The sequence below is a fragment of the Epithele typhae genome, assembly GCF_022376455.1.
Source record: "Epithele typhae strain CBS 203.58 chromosome Unknown BXZ73scaffold_92, whole genome shotgun sequence".
NCBI lineage: Eukaryota > Fungi > Basidiomycota > Agaricomycetes > Polyporales > Epitheliaceae > Epithele > Epithele typhae.
In genome coordinates this window covers 118805-138451 of record NW_025954283.1, presented here as the reverse complement: position 1 = coordinate 138451, position 19647 = coordinate 118805, and the positions used below count along the sequence as shown (strand labels likewise).

Genomic DNA, 19647 nt, shown 5'->3' with positions numbered 1-19647 from the left:
CACCTGTAGCGGCTTCAAAGTCGCTCGCGCGCAACGCGCTGGCAAGTTTCGAGGGCTTCAATATTCTGGAGTGTCAGCTATTAGCTGTCGACACTCATTCTTCTGGCGTAACATGGTCATCAACCTGATTTCCGGCGAGAAGTAAGTATAATCACACCCCCGAGAGCTCTTACTCACTGGTAGCTCAGGTTCGGCGTTCTCGATGTCATTGTTCGCAAGATGGCAGAGCGAACACGTGACCTCAAACAGCGATTGCTGTCGTTCGACGTTTTCTGCATATACATCCGCAACCTAACTCAACGCTTCAAGAACGATACTCCGGAGATCCGTAAGATCATCGACGAGCTATTTTGCCACATCCCTACCTTCCATGCACACGCTCATCGAGACATGTGTCAGGTGGTTTACGGTTTTCCCTACAGCGAAGGGTCCGGTCATCAACACGGAGAACACGTTGAACCACCCTGGAGCGAGCTGAATCTCGCTGGACGAGTACTACGTGAGATGGCTGCAGGACCTCGTGAAGACGCGCTCAACGATCTTTTGAACTACTGGAATCGTCGTAAATTGGAAGACTTCGGTGAGTAGTACCACTGTTTCTCCCTCCACGGCGCGTGCTCATCTTGGCTTCAGTTGATACGACGATCAGACAATTGAGAACCAAAGTGATCCCAGCACAAACAGAGGCTACCCGACACCTTGCTGAGCTGACTATCTTGGCCGGCGCTGAGCGAGCCATTCGTTGGGGCAAGCTCGCAAAGCCATACTCTGCTCCCACCCCGTTGAACTTCGAAGAGAAGGAACGTGCATACCGTGACAGTATCTACGTTCTCAATCAGTCCGATTGTAAGTTCCAGACACATTCAAGTATCCTTCCTCACACACTAAACGCATTACTAGTACCCACACGCGAGGACACGTATCAAGATCTCGTTGCCCGATTTGAGAAGGCAGAAAGCGCAGACGTCGCAGGTGTTAGCGCTGGGAGCCGATTGCGCCATGGAAGTATTCTCTTCGTGCAACGTGGTGTTGAACTCGATCTGAAGTAGTGAGTCACTTCAAAAACTCTGACCTGACCCGCTTTTGACACAGACACTGCTTAGTGTTGAACTACGGGGCCAGCGCCACCAGACGGCAGGAGTCAACTTCAGTTCAATCACTGATACGGGAACCCTCACGCCTGCGCTTCTTTCCTTCCGTCGCAAGCTCCAGCAGTGGCGTCTCGATCAGCGTAAACACATGTCTAAGATCGACTGGCCAGACCATGACCCCCTTGCGATGGAAACCGACCCCGACGATGACAGAGAACCACTTGGAGCAGCTTTTGCTGTACTGGAGAGCCTTGACGAGCCGATGGAGGACGGTCCACGCGACGGACTCAGTCACGGTCTTGGACTTCCCTCTGATTTCAGCAGTGATGACGTCAAAGCGTACGCACTGGAAGACCTTGCCACTGCCGAGTACAAGATACGTCTAGTCCACGCTTATGCGCTCCTCCAGGAGACCCGTAGATCCGTGAAGCACACGGCAGCTTACCTCAGCGACAAAATCAGGCACACGGACAACACCCAGCAGCACAATACACGCGCCCAGAAGCTCGTCACGCAGGAGCGCAACATGGCAATGCTGCTTTCAGCACGCTTCAACCACAACATCTCCCGTGTCATCCATCTGCGCAGCGTTCTCGGACTCACAGTCGACCCCCAATCGATGGAAGGTCGTCTGCGCCCAATGGTCCCCGACGATCTTCACGTTCGCAACTTGGTGGCGCCTGTCAATCACACCGCCGATGCTCATGTCTCATGGATATGGAGCGTAATCGACGTGTCCCCTCCTCCTCGCAAGCAGCCTGACCGAAAGAAGAAAACAGTCGCAGTCCCCAAGCCCGACGCAGCGAACGCTGCATCTCCATGGGAGGAGAACTGTAAGTTAATGCCATTTGGATTGCCGCCGATGATCTCACTGACCTTGTCACAACCAGTCGATCAAACACACTGGCAGCGCGTCCGTAATGAGAAGGTACGGGCAGACGTGTGGGTGAACACCACGTGCGCAGATCTACGCCACTATCGGGATGGTTGCGCCTGCATGTCTAGATGCTGGGAGGCAGCGGTCATGGCCCCGAACACATCCTTGGGATCTCGCGCATACGCTTATCAACAAGCTGACATGTACAAGAAACTTCAAGATACTTGTCAAAAGGCGTATCAAGACGCACTCCCTATGGGCTGGAATACCGAGGAGCTTGACCACAGTAGCGTAAGTGGCTCAGCCAATCTTGCCGTTGCCACTGTCATGCTCATACGGTGGTCGACGACAGTCCCTCCGCGAAGCGCTCGAAGAAGTCATGCCCGGTATCAACATCGACGAATATGAAGAACTCTTGGCCATCATTGACCGAGCATAAACATGCATGACGCGTGCCTGCACGACGAGACATCCCGCGACTCCGAACCATCGTGACACTGCTCTGCGACACTCGTCGCAACCTCCACCGATCTTCAGCCGGTCGACGAGCACACCGGCATTCTCCCACCAATGTTTGACGTCGCACTGCAAGATCCTTAGCCCTCCGTATCCACTTCCTCTCTTTTGTAAATCGTCTCTCCTAATTTCTAAATGTCTTCCCGCTATCTGCCGCGCTCACCAGCGCAAACGCACTCGCTCCGAAACCCCGCGAGACTATCATCTTACTACTAGCCCGGTCGCCGCCGGGAGAGGACGAAGGACCGCTGGCGCTGCTGGTTCGCACCCGTACCCGCCGCGCACTTCGCGACAACGGCCTGTCCTCCACACACGCGCAAAGCACACACGCTCATCGCGAGTGACTTTCGGATCGTGTCGCCGCCGCTCTCTTGCGGGGCCTTGTCGGGTGCGCGTGGGTACGCTCCCGATAGTGGAAAAGCCGGACGTGCGCCCCGACCACGGAGACGCGAAGGTATGTCCAGACGACGGGAACGCGACGCGGCGCACTGATGACGGAGATGCGACGCGGGGCCGGCAGCGCCCCGACCCGAGGCCGGGATCAAGCTAGAGGAGGCGAGTGTAGCAGCTAGTACTACCTCGACAGGTTCCCTGGTCAAGTGTCTTGTAGAAGCATCGTCATCCAGTACGTACTAAGTCATTGTCGCTCCATAAACAAGTAAGCAACGGAGGGAGCGGTATCCCCGGCATAATGGACCTTGATTATTACTAGATTATGAATATCGACACAGTGCCTGGGACGAGCTCATAATGAACAATAATAAGTGGTACATTGTATCAACGACCGTGTGCGATCATAAGGTGTAGTCACTGACCCAATGATTGTTAATTAATCATTGACACGAGCTGGCGCCAAGCTAATATAATTGTTTGGGTCCCCTGTCATATGGCATCCGAACACTCACCCGTCATGGTCTTCTTAGTCATAGAGGGTATCGGTTGAGGGACCAGGCTGCAACACCGAGAAAGTCACTTTGAGGCATGCGGAGGTCCCTGGGCGGGGTTTATGATGCATCCGGGCCGACGGCAGCCGCATTTGGAGAATGCCGAGCGCCCAGGATCAGCAACGTTGCGAAGCGATGTAGATCCTCCCGAAGCGACGCCAATCCGGCACCCACAATCAGAACCATCAGCGCTAAGGCGGTCCGCACGCCGGCCGCTTTAATCTTACCCGTCTCGCCGAATTGCAGCCTGCCCTCCCCCTTTCCTCGCAGTCGCTCCCGCTTGCTTCCCCTTCGCGCCGACTTCACTCCTGCTCAATTCGTCTTCTCTACATCGCCATGCCTGCTCATTCAACACTGCCGCCGCACGGGTGCATCGGCCTACCTTCTGCATCCGAATCGCTTGAATCCGCCACACCACAAATGCATCAACTTGCCTCTGAGATCCATTACGCCCTGCAAAACCGTCCGTCTCAAGACATATCGCAGGAGGAGTCTGATGCCTGGGAAAAGAAATTTGTTCGTCGTCTCTTTCTGCTCAGGCGATACGTGCAGGTCCATCGAAGCTCCCTCTCGACTCTACCTTGTTCGGCCCTCGGAGCATTCTACGAATGGGAGAAGGCGCATTTTGAGAACACCCACCCATCCATTCAAAATATCATTCCGGTGCAGGATAAGGAACCGCTCCCTGAGAAGTACGTAACCTATGCGGACGGGATGCAGTTAGCTGGCAACGACCAAGGGAACATCAAACTTCTCTTGTTGGAAGAGGTTGTGGATCAGTGGTTTCTTCCAGGTGAGCTCAACCTAGACTATTTTATGGCGACGGTTCTGACGGCTTTCCAGTTGATGCAATGGCCGGCGTTGAGGAGCAGGTGTACTCCACATCATCTGGCCGGATGCGGCGGCGTCGCGAATCGGCCAATCCTGGTGAGTACCAGTTCGGGCAGAGGCTTCGCGTCCCCGACTAATATTTTTATTTCCCACAAAGGCCCCAGTGCAGTTGATGGAGACCGGGCCGATGCGGCCAGTGTAGAGGCCAGCCGATTTACCCCGCGAAAACGTCTTCGATCCTCCGTTCCGGCCGGCTGTGCCCCTTCAACATCGGGAAAACTCACCACAGGCTCCGACGTTTCTGATACCATGCTAGCCGATGAATCAGTTGAGTCGGCTGGTCAACGCTCATTTTCCTCGTCAGAACGGCCGAATCAGCAAGCGAAACAACGGGTGCTTGGGCAGGCGCGCAAGGTGTCCGGCTCACGGAAGAAAGCCGTGAGGAAATCGAGGGAAAACAAATTTGTTCCTCCACGGCCGTCTTGTCCTCCCCCTGCTGAATCTGTCGACGGCGAGTGGGCAGTGGTAGAAATGCCGGAGAAGGTGGGCCATTCCACTTGTGCATGCACACGTCTCATCGGTTCTCATCCGATATCCTCTAGGGGCCTGACGGACTGGACCACCGATGCACTCGTTGCCGAGAAGGGGGGCATAGGTGCCTCATGGCTATCCTCGTCGGCTCTACCTGTATCTGCTGCAAGAAGGCGCATCTAAGGTGTTCCAATGCGTACATCTCAGGATGGAGGGGCTCGCCTCTGGTGCAAGCATATCGCGCCTTTGAGTTCGGAGTCGCAATTACCAATCACAGCCGTTCCGGGAAGTTCGTCCGCGTTCCCAAAGCGCTTCGACAAATCAAGGGCCGTGACGGTGTGCCGACGTTCTACGGGACATGGTGTGACGTTTTTCATGAGACCAGGAATACTGTCTCGGCCTCGATAATCCTGCGTTACTTCGCCCGTATCCGGCCGCTTCTTCCCCAGATGTTTTGGCATCGGCCGACGATGAAGAAGTCCCATGGGTAAGCCGATTTCGTGATTTTTAGATGCCATCAAACATCTGACGAGATAATGCAGGAAGAGATACGGCAAGAGTATATCGCTGCGGGTGTCGGCGGGCAGTTTGTGCAAGGCCCATTGGAAGGAGAGGATCCCATGGGGCAACTCAAGAATTTCGATATGAAGGTCAGCCGATTTCGTGACATAGAATATATTCGGACTCACTTTATGTTTTAATGCGAACAGACTGTTGTTAGTCCCGCATACGAAGAGCCCCTCGCCGTGTTTCAAGAGGACGCAGCAAAGGAAGCAATGGATGCATCTACCGACACGCAAGGATTTTCGTCCGAGTTTATGCTTAGCAAAGACACGGAACGTGTTCACAAGACAGGTGCGTTGTAGAGCCTCAGCGCGGGCGACCGAGGATAACCGGGCGGTTCATCATTTGTAGCTGATTCTGGTTGCCGCCTTTGCCGCGGACTATGCTGTTTAAGAACCGAAAAACTGCATCGCGGGCCCCAGTCGAAGCAGAGGATGCGGCCGAGCCGTATCAAAGAAGGGGGGTCAATCCCCGTTTGAGGGCCAACGCCGGTGTCAAGACTAGTCCAGGTGCCGCTTCTCCATCGGGCCGAAATGTGTACTTCGTCTGATCTTCCGTGGCATTAGCAGTCGTCGATTCAGATGAGGAAATGTTAATTTCCTCATCCTTGTCTGACGAATATTCCGAGGACGCAAAGACGACAGCCCGAAAAGCGAAGGGCAAAGCGAAGGCGACGCCAGGCAATATTCTCTCCCTTTGGAGGATTTCCGCCGTCCGGACGGTGCGTTGCATTTGAAGCCGGCCGTTTGCATTGTCGCTTATCCTCCCTCATTTATATCAGTCGCCGGCCCTTCGAAGATGGCAGGCAAGAAGCGGCCGAATATCTCTTCGGCGCTGGTCGCAGGTCATCATCAACAGGGGTATCTCGCGCCCGGCCGGGTGATAATGCTGTCCCTTCCGAGTCAACCGAACGAGGGAAGAATCGGAACGTCGGCGGAAATATCCAGGAAAACATAGTTTCCCCTCCACCTGGTGAGTACTCTCCGATGCATTCGCATTAAAAACGCCACGCCAATCCGCGCCCGCAGGTGGATCAGTGGAGCATTTTTCGCTTGCACCCAAACCAGAGCCTGTTCTTGATGCGATTGCCCCTCATCTTGCCAGGGGCCGTCGGATGCTCTCTGAGAAGGTTGAAGAGGCGATCCGGCTTTCCAAACAAGCCGCTGCTGAATCTCACACCGGCACCGAGCAGATTGCTGAACTCCGCAGTCAGCTTCTCGCAACGCGGTCAAAATTGGAGACGCTGCAACAGCAAGTCGCTGAACAAGCCACTAAGTCCGAAGCCATGGAAGCGTCAACTGCCGTCCTGACGAGAGAGGTGGCAACAGTAGCAAAAGCCGTCGTCGCTAACGACCAAGCGTCTCAGGCCAAGTACGACGCCTTTGTTGAGGCGATGAAAACGGAGGCTGAGTTGACAAATGACTCATTCAATGCATTGACTGAGGAGATGGCGTCTCTTCGGCGGGTTCTTGAAGCCTCGCAAGAAACCGACCAAAGTCAGGATCAAAGGTTATCGGCACTGACTGTGTCCGTCTCTCAACTCGAACAGGGTTCGATTGTCGTCTTGGAGAAGCTGAAATCGCAAGCCAGTCAATTACGCACCGACAAGGCCATGCTGACTCGCTATGAAAAGCTCCTGGTCCGACTTCAGCTACATCGCTCCAGTCTGAACCGCTCCTTGCAAGAACTTCGTTCCCAGCAAGCATCGTCGACCTCCCGACTGAGCCGACTTGAGGACGCCGCTCGTTCCATGGTGTCTCACAACGAGTTCACCAAGCACATCGCATTCCATGTCTCGGCCTGGTGCTCGCTTGTGCAGACGACCAGGGAAAATCCGCCCGACTATTCGTCACTTCCAGAGGTCGAACTGACGTCGCTCATGAAACACAGCGCCGATATGTCCCCGGTGGCCATAGTTTCACTCACCAGAGCAATGAGCCTCCCTTCAATCCCCCTTTGCTGGATCCATCCCCTTCCGAAATTTTGGCAAGGTTCTTCCAGCCGGATGCGCTTGAGAATGCATCGGCCGATACCCCTAAAACTCCAATCGCCGGCCCCTCATCCACTGATCCGGCTGTCTCTCTCCACCATCCCCAACATTCACCGCAGAATACCACCGCCGATCCGGCCGCCGGGCCATCTTCCCACCGACGGCCTCACTTTCCCCTTTAACTGCTATTCTTCTTTCATTGGAAGACGGAGAAATGGAGGCCCCTTCGACGGATCCCAGCCGCGCTCCCCCAGGCACTGATGAAAAAGCAGTGGGTTTTCATATCAATCTGGCATGTCTCTGCCTGATACTCATTTTTAGCTTGCTGATATAATGCCCCAAGGAGAAGACATTTCGAAGCCCCAGCCCCCCCCTGTAGCATCTGGGTCAGAATCACCCATTGATCCTGCGCGTGCCATGGACGTCAGCATTCCATTCTTAGGCCAGTAATTGGGGAGTTTATCTCATCCCCTGACCTGCCCCATACCTATATGTCGCCAAGTAGGTTTTAGAACCGCCTCACTTAGTCTGTTGTATTTTCGTCTCCATAATCCAGATGTATCCTATGTTTTGGACCGGATGAAATGTTTTCTTGAACAGCTGAATACTCTGACATGGATAGCCTCCCAGCCACTCCAGAACGCTCAGTGCTACGTTTCTTAAAATTCAGGCAAGTTGGTAAGGAAAAGGGCACCACAATGTGCGTACCCCGCCGGTTTCCTGTGACCGAGTGCCAAGCCGAATTGTACTCGCCATAGGCATATTGGCCTGGGCCGAAATTTCGGGGCCGTTTAAACTGGCCGGTGAGCGCCAGGGCGGTTTTGTCACGCGCGAAACCACCCGGCGAGCGCTAGGGTGGCTTGGACACGGAAATGTGCCCGGCGAGCGCTAGGGTGGTTCTCACATGCGCGAAATCGCCCGGTGAGCGCTAGTGCGATTTTGAGACATGCCGAATTGCGGGTGCGCGCTAGATATCACCAGACGTCTTTGTGGTGCTCTGCTGTGCTCCATTGCATCAAAAATTACAATCCTAGCCTCAGACCTTTCGTTAGTGATATCACGTGGCTTTGCGGCCCTCTAAAATAGTATGTGGGAACATTGACTGGGAAATAGCTCTTCTTCCACCCTTCTCATCTCTGGGGAGATGTCCGTCCCGTCTGACAGCCCTCTCCATGAAAAAGCTGCTCTTCTTCTTCAAGATGTCCTAGCTGCCCGCCTGCAATGGTGGGTCACCCCAGGTCGGACTGGTGGTTTTCGGGCCGAGAATCTTTGCCCTTGTCCGCCTGGGTTCAACCTAAAGGTTTGGCATGGGTGCGTTGATGCAGCGGATACAATCTTTGCAGCAATGCAACACAAATGTGAGTCCTCATAAACATATTTCAATGTTCATTCTCATTTTTACTCTCCTTAGACCAGACAGCATGGGCTGCAGAGGATTATCATAGGTCTATGAATAAGGGGCATGGGCTTCCGACACGGAAGAATGGGACAAGCTCTCCTGCAAATTTCCGCCATTGTTCTCGTCAATCGACGGAGAACTGAAGCGACCTGAGTCTGGGTTTGTGGCAGTGGATCTCCATGACAAGGTCCTCGCATGGTATCTGCCGGATCTACTCACCGGAGAGCTGCAGGTGTGTGTATCACTCCACGACACAGCACTTACTGAAACCCAGTGGCCGCAAGCATGAGCTTCTCACTGCAACTCAGTGGCTTTTGGCTCGGGAGGTTAAAAAGCCTTCCGAGAACAGCAAGGTGTGGCGGGATAACACTGTCCTCTACTCTGGTGAAAAGGGTGTAATCAAGGGCACTATTTTAATTGCCCGAGCCATGGTACAGCAAGGTCTATCCAACTTGGTGAGGGTACATCGTCCACTCCCAGGAATATCGCTTACCAAATAACCAAGGTTGAAAATATACGACCGTCTTTAAATCTCATACGCCAGAGACCCCATCAAGAACGGCGCACGGAAGTTTGGCTTAAATCCTTTGAGTGCTGCGCTGCGGTGCTGGATGCAGTCATAGCCGTTCTGGCCCCCGAGCAATACAACGCCCTGGTTCAAATGTTCAACGCGTTCAGCCCTGCATTCAAGGACTGGCCGGTTACCGCCGTCGCTCTCCAAATTATAGCGAACCGGGAGACCCCTTATCATCGGGACCTCAACAGTTTTGACTGGTTCTATGATCTGTTACTTACGTTGGGGGATTATGATGGGACGTTTCTATCGCTTAGGAGCCTTGGGCTGGCACTTCCATATGAACCTGGAACTGTCGTTTTTATGCTTACCAAGCTCCTAGAACACGGTGCGCCGCCAACCAGCACCGGAGAGCGGTTTTGTATTTCATGGTACAACCGTCGGGAGGTTGTGGAGATGTGGTCCGCGACGCTAGGTCTCTCTATTCCGCCGCTTCCGCATTTCGCTTCCCTAGTTCAGCAGATTAGTGATTTCGGTTTCACGTAACTGCTTCCATGTTCACTCAGTCCCTGATTCCAATTTTCCTTCATATGTCAAAAAACCCCTTACGTATATTACGACGGCGTGCGATCGCGTTCTCAACACTGTTTGTCTTCGTTGCTGGCTTGATATCGGCGCTGGAACCGAGAGCAGAGGACTCTCTGAACTGCCGAAACCGGCCATCTAACGACGCGGAAGATGTCGGGCTAGACTCCCCGCACATGTCAGCGGAAGAGGCGGAGCAAAAGACTCACTGAAACAAAGACAGTGGTTCATCGCCACAGCCCCCTAATCCCTTGAATATCCAAGCTCTGAATGTCCAGATGGAAACCATTGTTGGGTGCGCATATGGCCGGCAGGATCGGCAGAGGACGGCGTGAAGGTCGAGGAATGAAGGGCACGCATGGGCGCAGGCATGGCGCCGAATTCGGCAGGTAAACCACTTACCCCAGCCGAAAATAAAATGTTGTGCCGGCGGAGCAGAATACAAAGCCCCAGAGGAGCTGTGGGCAGATTAATGCGAAGAATCCGCTGGTGTTTGCGCATGCTTGCGCCACAAGGTTTCGCGCGGCCACACCTCGGGCTTCTGAACTTCTCGCTGTTTGGTGTTGTCGTTGCGTCTTTCTCGCGGACGCGTCAGATAAGCCCTGGGCTCACTGACGCGCCCCCCAGCCCCTGCCGCTCCTCACTCTCTCACTGAACTCGCCCTCCCTTCCCCTACTATGCCTATGCCTATGCCGCCGACGTTCCCCACTCGTCTCGCCGATACGACCCCTTTGCGGGACTGGGACGATGCTCCCGAGCCGATCGATGACGAAAAGGCCCGCCGGATTCATGACAAGTTCAAACAGAAAATCCCGTCCGGGCCGATGGGGCAGTGGAAGCGGGTGGATGCCGTTCAACTCGGCAAGGCGGCTGGAATAATTTTGTATAAGGTACGTCTCGGCGCGATTGGCACGCCGATATTGCTCTGAATTTGCGTAGTTTTCGTCCCCCACCCTGTCCGACGTCATGAAAGCGGACCTCGACTCCATCCAGACGCGCGCCGCGAAATCCCCCTCCGTCTTCGACCTGGTCGATGTCACCACGGCATATCCACGCCGCGTCATCGTCCTCCGGGGCAGTCGGCAGGTTATGACGGTTCAAGAACGCACGCTCTGGGCCCTCTTCTTCAAAATCGACACATCCGAGGCGGACTTCGAGGCAATGCGCGCGCACACCGCCGCCAGCATCGCCATGAAGTTCGGAGTGGTGTTCTCCTACGAGCCGGAGCCAGACTTCAATCTCGGCGACACGCATGGGTCTGCAAAGGCCGAAGACGCACAGGACTGGGAGGACGAGTCGGACGACGACGAACAAGAACACGGTGAAGGAGAACAGGACGACGACGGCGCGAGAAGTGGCGAGGAGATCGAGTACGACGATCCCGACGATACCGGCCGCCGGATCGAGTCCACATCAACGGTCGCCTCATTGGAGAACGCCACTGGGCCTCCGGATACGACAATTATTCATTTCCGCCGCGTAGTAAGTCCTTTCCTTATCTCCGGCGCACCTCCAAGATGTATTCAGTATGATCTGTTTGGTAGTGTGACAACTGTCTCATGAAGACGCCGGATGGACCTTACTCGTGCTACACTGGAGTACAGCCGTGCGGACCGTGCAAGCATGAGAAGATCCGCTGCTCGTTGCTCGGAATCCGTGGGGATGGATGGGTGCTTGGTACGTCGCATTCGCCGATCCTGCGACAGCCGCATCCTAACGTTCAGCGGCCAGTGAAACGTCTCGGTGTCGTAGCGTTTTTCGACGGCCGGTGCTTTTATCCACTCAAAATTCTGGTCGGCGCACAACGCGCGGTCACCGAAGGGTATCTCGACTTCCTCCTCCACACAATCACCAAAGAAGACTACGCGCTGACGACGTCCGACCCCGTCGAGGTCCCCGAAAAGGTCACACAACTCAGATGGTATTACCACCGCGCCGACAGTCGCCGAATCGCTTGGCGGCACCTGTTTCTTGAGCCCCCGAAAGCGCGGATTGGCGTTACGGCCGCCGAATTCAAGACGATCTGCGGCGAACGCCGCGAATACGTGCGCAATCTTCGTCCGGAGAACGAAGAGAGCCGTGCGCTCCGCCCGTCTCGTCCACAACCCAAGCCGAAGACGTCCCCCCGGAAGCAAAAGCCGAAGCCCGCAGGGAAGTCGAAGGCAGCTGCTGGGCCGAAACGCGGGCAGCAAGTGATTGAATTGTCGGACAACGAACAGCCCGAGCCGTCGACTTCGACTCGTCGTACCACGCGGGCCACCACGCAGGCAGCGTCCAAGCGCACCGCCCCCATTTCCCCACCCTCGACGTCGAAGCCCTCGAAGCGGTTCAAGACTGGAGTAGTGCCCTTCGTGGACGTTCCGGCGCGCGTGAAGAAGTCTGCAAGCACTCGGTCGACGTCGATTGCTTTCGGGCCGCCGGCCTCCTCGCAGGCCTCGTCGACGTCCTATGCGCTTTTCCAGCCGCCGTTCGAAGCGTCGACGTCGCTGTTCGGCCCCCCCATATCCTCATTTGCGTCCTCCGCCACTCGTTCGGCGGCCGGAACGCCCGCGCAAGTTGACCTTTCGAACGACGGAGACTTGTACATGGCCTATCTCAGCGCCGCGACGAACTTCAACGAGCGTCGTAGTGATATGCAGGCCGCCATATCGCGTCTCGAATCGGTCGCTGCACACGCCGAAGGCCGCCACCACGTATTGCGCAATCGCTTTCGCCCAAGCGGATTCGCAAATTCGGAGGAATTCCTCACCTGGTCGCAGACTGCGGGCATCGTCATCGCGCAGGCGTTGCGCACCAACCTGCCAGCAAACTCGATCTTGGACCCCGACGTGAAGATGCAGGACGTGGTCCCCGCCTTGCCTCGCGCCGCGCCGAGCATGCAGCCCCCCGAAGAGGTCTCGGAGATCCCTGCCGCGATACCTGCTGCGCTGCCTGCGCCGCCTTCCGCTGCGCTGGCCGCGCCGCCGTCCGCTGCGCTGGCCGCGCCGCCGTCCGCTGCGCTGGCCGCGCCGCCTTCCGCTGCGCTGGCCGCGCCGCCTTCCGCTGCGCCGGCCGCGCCGCCTTCCGCTGCGCTGCCCATGACACCTGCCGCTGCGCTGCCCGCGCCGACGCCGCACCGCACCCAGGGGGAACGTGGGACTCCAGCGGCGGAGAAACAGATGACGCCGGCGAAGGAGCATGCGAGAAAACCGCCTGGCAAGAAGCATGCGACTCCAGCCGAGCAGCAGGAGGATGACGATGAGGACTGGCTCGAAGACTGATCGGACTTCAGTAGGGCTCACGCCGCTCGTCGAAAACGACGAACCTAAGTATATCCGGCTGCTAGATATGTTTTTTTGTATGATATGCCATCATTTTGCTGCCTCGCTGTGCCCCGGAACGCTTATATATATGTTGCACATGTGCCCCATGCGCGTCCTCTGGGCTGTTGAAAGGCCTCCAGTGACGATACGGCGATTATTTTATCAGTCGCTTCAAAACCACCGTAGTGCCTCAACATCTGCACCTCTGCGTTTGGGGATTCCTTGAGAGACTCGGGACTGCTCCTCAACTCGAGCGAAGCTGGTAGCACTGTTTCGGCGCATCGAAGTATCAAGAATCGCAAGGCGAGGGGATTTACAACCCCTCCGGACCATATGAAAACAGCATTCAGCGGTGGGATACGCGCCAAAGCATCAATCCGGCGAGGATAAATATTGCTTCCTCCTCCTCTGCCTCCGCTGCGGGCTCTTGAGGCAGGCTCTGCCTTGACAGGCACCTGGACGAGCACGCAGCCCCCCTGAACAAGTCCTGGAGATCCCTGCCGTCGCGCCCGCTGTACCGCCTGCCGTCCCGTCTGCTGTACCTCCTGCCGCCACGCCCGCTGGACCTATAGCTCCCCCTGCTCCACCCAGTGGAGCGGCTCCCGCCATATCTCCTCCCACCCGAGCAGCAGTGATCTGGATGGATCTGGCGATCCGTGATGCGCGCCCGTGGAGACGCGCCTCGGTGGGCGGCAAGCGCCGTCCTTCCTCTCCTCGTCCTCGTCCTCGTCCTCTTCCCCGCTCTGCCCAGGCAGACGATAGCGACCATACGGTCGACTGTCGCCCGCTATTGGACCCCGGCGTCACCAGGTGACCCCGATCTTCCGTCCCCCTCCCTCCCTCAACCTCGACCTCTATCCCGCCCTTCACTCACCCTCCCGGCCACTCCCACAACAAACACTGCACGAGGACGTCCATCCGGACTATCGCGAACTGAGAGCGCGGTAGCGCGTAAGACCCTCAGTCTTCTCGTGATGCGAACGACTGAATTAATACCTGAGAGCGCGGTAGCGCGTAAGACTAATGTACATGTAAGTCAAGGTGTAAAGAGACGATGAATAGGGGAACACTCACCCCTCAGTCTTCTCGTGATGCGAACGACTGAGGGATGAGAAATGCGCGGTGCGCTGGAAGGCGACCGCGCTGACTAATCCAAGATCCTTCCCACGACCCTGCCGGAGGCCCTGCTCGTATCACAACCTACTCGCGACACCCCCACTCGAGCCGGGACGAAGGCCCATAGCACGGCAGAACTTGGTGTGCTTGTCGTGGGGCAATGCCTTTGTAAAGATGTCCGCCACCATGTCGTCCGTCGGGTACCACAGAACGACGCACTCGCCGTTGGCCACGAGACCATCACGAACGTAGTGATACTTTCGTTGGATGTGCTTGGTGCGAGCGCGAAATTGCGAGTCTTGACTCAGGATTATCGCTGCTCGATTGTCACATCGTAGCTCTGTGGCGCCTTGCTGTCGATGTCCGATTTCCTCGAAGAAAGAACGAAGCCACGCGAGGTGCTGACCGGCGTTTGCGAGGCCAATGTATTCGCTCTCCGTTGATGACAGAGCTACCATTGACTGACGACGACTTGACCACCCGATAGCTCCATGGTTGGAGATGAAGACGTAGCCAGAGGTGGATTTCGAGGTGTCGTGGTCGCCACTCCAGTCTGCATCCGAGTAACCATGGAAAGTCATATCCATGCTAACATCGGAGCCGTCATAGTGTATACTCCAGTCACGTGTCCCCTTGAGGTACCGGAGAGCGCGCTTGAGGAGTTCCCAATGACATTTCTTTGGGTTTGCACTGTATCGGCCAACAACGCCCACGAAGTAGGCGAGGTCCGGGCGAGTGCCGAGCATTGCGTACATTAAAGAGCCGACAACGCTCTGGTACGATGCGATTGGCCCACCGGTTGCCAATGCCATGTGAGTCACGACTTCATTTTCACCGGAGGGATCGTCTGCGGAAATGTGGAGGTTGCTTGCCATCGGGGTGAAAACCGGCTTGCAGTCTTCCATGCCGTAGCGTTTGAGGACTGTGTCAATATAGGCACGCTGCGAAAGTGCAATGGTCCTCTTGCGCCGGTCGCGAACGATCTCAATCCCGAGAAGGAATCTTGCGGGTCCGAGGTCACGCATCTTGTAAGCGGAATGGAGTTTGCTCTTGACCCGATCCAGGAACTCGCGCGAAGAGCCGGCAAGGAGGAGGTCGTCCACGTACACCACTAGGAAGCACAGATGCTTCCCTTCTTTAAGAACGTAGAGGCACGTTTCGGAATTGAGCCGCTCGAACCCGAGTTCGCGCAGCTTCTTGTCGAGCGTGCGGTTCCATGTCCGACCAGCTTGTTTGAGTCCGTAGATGGACTTACGGAGGCGCCAACAATGGCCGGGTGGCAGCTGGACGTAGTCCGGAGGGGACAGATAGAGCTCTTCGTCGAGTTCTCCATTGAGGTAGGCAGTTGAGACGTCCATTTGATCGAGTTCGAGGTTATACTTGGCTGCGAGAGATGCGATGATTCTGACTGATTCGAGATTTGCGACCGGGGCAAAGACTTCTTTGTAATCGACACCTTCTCGTTGCGTGAATCCGCGAGCTACGACGCGAACCTTGAGGCGCTCTATTACGCCCAGAGCATCGCGCTTGACTCGGGGCACAATTTTCGAGGTGATTGGTCGCACACCAGCCGGGATTTTGACGACCTCGTATGTGTCATTGCTCTCCAGGCTGGCGAGTTCCTCATGTAGCGCAGCAATCCACTTGTCATGGTCCGGAGAGTTCAAGCACTCACTCCAAGTGGTCGGGTCGGTGTTTGCGTTTCCTGTGGTACTGCCAGAGGTTGCCATGAATGCGAAGAGCTCGTCTAGCTCCCCTTCAGTCAGGAGTTCTAAGGCTGCGGCTGAGAACGCGTGGTAGTCTGCTTCGGTGGAGTCTTTTTCCAGTGGTCGGCTATCCTCGCTTGCCTCAGCTAGGGAGTTGTCAAGTTCGGCCTTCTCAAGCTCCGCAATCTCGGACTCGAGAGTGCGCTCGTAGACTTCCTCGAGTCTCGTGGTACGCTCCTCACGACGCCGCCGTGTGTTGTCCTCCAGTTGGCGTCTGCGATCCGCTCGTTGGGCGCGTTCGGCCTCGCGTTCAGTCCTTGACTGTTGTTGTGGGGCGCTAGCTGCGCGCCCGTATGCTGCACCCTTTGGCTCAACCGGTTTGCTCTCTCGGGAGCTGCGTCGAGTCGGTTGAACCGGAGCAGTTCTGGACGGAGACCGTGGCGCTGGGGTGCGCTTCCCGCCTGCGATTCGAGCAGGATTGATGTTTGAGATGAAGACGACTCTCGGAGGAGTGGCCACAGCGGTTGGACGTGGAATTCGTGATGCAGAGGGAGAATGCGCCGTTGTTTCGGGATTGGTAGCAACCCCCACTGACCCATGTGCGTCTCCCGGTTCGGACCCTGATTCGGACTCCCCCACTGAACTCGGAATGGGTTCTCTCGTCTCGACCGTCAGCCCGCTTCCCGCGCCCTCCACGGAAGGAGCGTAGGTATCTCCATTTTGTGTCTCAAAGTAGGAGATGTTGCGCTGGCGTAGGCTCTGAGCCAGTGGCTCGTGATCGTTGGAATTCGGATTTTCAGGGTTTGCTGCCCCTCGCATAGTGTCTGCCTTGGATGTATCGTTGAAACGAACGTGACGCGAGACAAACATGTGGCCGGTGTCGACATCCATTAAGTTGTAGGCACGACTATTCTTCGTGTAACCAACGAACACGCAGCGTCGAGCTTTGTCGGAGAACTTGCCCTTTCGAGCCCCTTTCTCGATAAGTGGGTAGGCCGGGCACCCGAATGGGTGCATGTCTTGCACATTGACCGGGCGTTCGTACAAGCGTTCATATGGTGATTGTCCTCGTTGACTGATTGTGGCCGCACGATTTAGTGTGTAAGCTGCGGTCGCCATAGCTTGAGGCCAGTACTTGCGTGGGAGGTGAGACGCGATCAACATGGTGGTGGCTCTCGTTACAAGTGTTTGGTTCATCCGCTCGGCAACGCCGTTTTGCTCAGGTGTGTGAGGAGCCGTGGTTTCATGGATGACGCCCGATGTCCTAAATTCTCGCTCGATTTCTTCGGATGTAAACTCGCCACCGTTGTCGGTTCTGAAGAACCTGGTCCACCCTTCACAGAACTCCCAGTGGGTGACGCGGTTTCGGAAGTGTGCCTCGGTCTCTCGTCTCCACTCGCGCAGCTTGCTCATGGTTTCCGACTTCTTTCGTGCGAAGAGAACCCAGACATGGTGTGACCAATGGTCTACAACCACTATCCAGTAGCGAAGACCACCAGGACCTTCAGGGGAGACGGGGCCCCCAACGTCGCAGGAGAGGATGTCGAGCGGGCCACGTGGTATGGTCTTGCTCCGCTTGAAGGGTAGCTTGCGCATCTTCCCGAGTGTGCATGCCTCGCAGAAGTTTGGCACACCGACGAGGCTGGTCACGCCGGCAATCTGCCCTCGACGTACCATGTCTTGTAGGTACTGGATGTTGGTGTGTCCGGTGATTTCGTGGAGGTGGTTGATGTCGATGGCGTGTAGAGCCGAGAGGGAAGTCGGGAGTGATTTGGAGTGTAAGTGGTACAGGCCACTGTACAAGCTGGCCTCAAGGATGACGAGACCGTGTTCGTCTCGAACCACTGAGTTTGATCCTTCAAACGTCGTCTTGAACCCACGTTTGGCGAGTTGGCTCACTGAAACGAGTGTGACTTTGAAGTCGGGGACATGCAGAGTGTTCCGGATGGTAGTATCCATTAATCCGTCGCGTGTTTTGCAGGGAATGCGCATGGTACCGATGCCGATGGCGTCCACGAACGAATCATCGCCCAGACGAATTCGTTTCGGGGGTTCGAGGAGCCGGTAAGTCGATGTGACGAAGCGATTTCTCTCGGGGGTCATAGTCTTCGACGCTCCAGAATCTAGGATTCGCGGAACATTGCCATGGACGTGTGCGTGATGGGCATGCTCGGACGAGAGATACGCGCGAACGGAGCGGTAGGATTTCTTCGAGATAGTGGCGATGTTTGCTCGTACAGGTGTGTCTGGATCTGACGACTCATCTGTCATGTCCTCCTCCTCTGCTTTGTTCGCCCGGTTCTTCGATTCCTTTCCCTTTCCACTCCTCTTGCCCTTCGACCGCCCTCCGCCTCCATCCCTCCGTAGCCCGAGGACGGACTTGCACTGCTCGGTGTTGTGGGACTTGTTCTCACCATGGACGATGCACTTGTACTGTTGTGACGTCTGCGCATTGTTGGCGACTTCGGTGTCCGAGTTATCGGTCGTTGCGGTAGGTGTTGTAGCTTCAGCCAGAAGCCGGTCCCGGACACGCTCGAAGGTGAGTGGTGAGGTTGTCGTGGCAGTGGAACGGAGTGTGGTGCTTGCGATTGACCACTTGCCAGTGGTGGGGATGGACCCGAGCAAGATGAGGGGATGGAAGTCGGCCGGCATGGGGTATCCAAGCGTGGTGAGGGTGCGGAGCGAAGTCGAGATGGCTTCCACATGTTTCTCCATCTTCTCGAGTGAGATGTCGCCCTTGTCGTCGGCCCGAATGAAGCGGTGGTTGGCGGCCATGTAGGCGAGGAAGGCAGCATCGACGTTGTTTGCCCCGGAGAAGCGGAGCCAGAGTTTCCTCCACAGATCTTCGGCCTTGGGTTCGGACTCGTACTCGGACTTGAGAGACTCACTGAGGTACCGCAAGATGATCCCTCGTGCTCGCTCATCCCTTCCTGCCTCGGTGTCCTTGTGTGACAGCGCCGTTGAGGTAGATCCTCCGGTGGTGGAAGCGGATCCCCCGGAGCCACCTGTGCTTGCGCTTCCCCCGGTTGAGGGAGTAACAACGATAGTTGGGGCTTCCGCATTCTTAATTGTCCCGATGAGGGCTTGCTCCATCAGCTTTGACCGTGTCTGTGAGCGCCATTGGATCCAGTCGCGAGAGCTGATGAGAGTGATATCGGAGGGGGATGAGTTTGGCGGCATCGTTGCGACGGCGTCCTCGGCGGTTGACGATGATGTCACGGCGGACTAGGTCGGCTTGGTGTGTGAGTTGTCCGAAAGCGAAAAGAAGCTTGAGGGTGTTCTTCTAGCGCGCAGGGCTCATAACCTATCGCGAACTGAGAGCGCGGTAGCGCGTAAGACCCTCAGTCTTCTCGTGATGCGAACGACTGAATTAATACCTGAGAGCGCGGTAGCGCGTAAGACTAATGTACATGTAAGTCAAGGTGTAAAGAGACGATGAATAGGGGAACACTCACCCCTCAGTCTTCTCGTGATGCGAACGACTGAGGGATGAGAAATGCGCGGTGCGCTGGAAGGCGACCGCGCTGACTAATCCAAGATCCTTCCCACGACCCTGCCGGAGGCCCTGCTCGTATCACAACCTACTCGCGACACGGACGTCCTCAGTATGGAGATGAGGATATGGGGGTCGCGGCGACGTGCCGCGGCCTTTGCTTTGGTGAGTCCTCTCCTCCGCGTTCC

The 19647-nt window shown here is 56.2% G+C and overlaps 4 protein-coding genes across 4 annotated transcripts; all 4 read left to right on the top strand.

Moving 5' to 3' along the window:
- Positions 1-219: 219 nt before the first annotated feature.
- Positions 220-588, top strand: BXZ73DRAFT_55303 (uncharacterized protein; the record flags this gene model as incomplete). Its single annotated transcript, XM_048021318.1, has 1 exon — positions 220-588. The coding sequence occupies one exon, from the start codon at positions 220-222 to the stop codon at positions 586-588; it is 369 nt and encodes a 122-aa protein (XP_047872362.1).
- Positions 589-1353: 765 nt separating this feature from the next.
- On the top strand, positions 1354-2376 carry BXZ73DRAFT_55318 (uncharacterized protein; the record flags this gene model as incomplete). Its single annotated transcript, XM_048021323.1, has 2 exons — positions 1354-1815; positions 1918-2376. The coding sequence occupies 2 exons, from the start codon at positions 1354-1356 to the stop codon at positions 2374-2376; spliced, it is 921 nt and encodes a 306-aa protein (XP_047872361.1).
- Positions 2377-3764: 1388 nt separating this feature from the next.
- On the top strand, positions 3765-6877 carry BXZ73DRAFT_81849 (uncharacterized protein; the record flags this gene model as incomplete). Its single annotated transcript, XM_048023589.1, has 13 exons — positions 3765-3944; positions 3981-4221; positions 4272-4355; positions 4624-4802; positions 4998-5126; positions 5176-5277; positions 5333-5440; positions 5501-5645; positions 5777-5891; positions 5992-6075; positions 6136-6326; positions 6383-6725; positions 6802-6877. 13 exons carry the CDS (start codon positions 3765-3767, stop codon positions 6875-6877), a joined length of 1977 nt encoding a protein of 658 aa, XP_047872360.1.
- Positions 6878-10519: 3642 nt separating this feature from the next.
- On the top strand, positions 10520-13102 carry BXZ73DRAFT_106845 (uncharacterized protein; the record flags this gene model as incomplete). The annotated part of the gene is made up of 4 exons (XM_048016743.1): positions 10520-10732; positions 10782-11324; positions 11387-11519; positions 11574-13102. The coding sequence occupies 4 exons, from the start codon at positions 10520-10522 to the stop codon at positions 13100-13102; spliced, it is 2418 nt and encodes an 805-aa protein (XP_047872359.1).
- Between the last annotated feature and the right edge of the window lie 6545 nt (positions 13103-19647).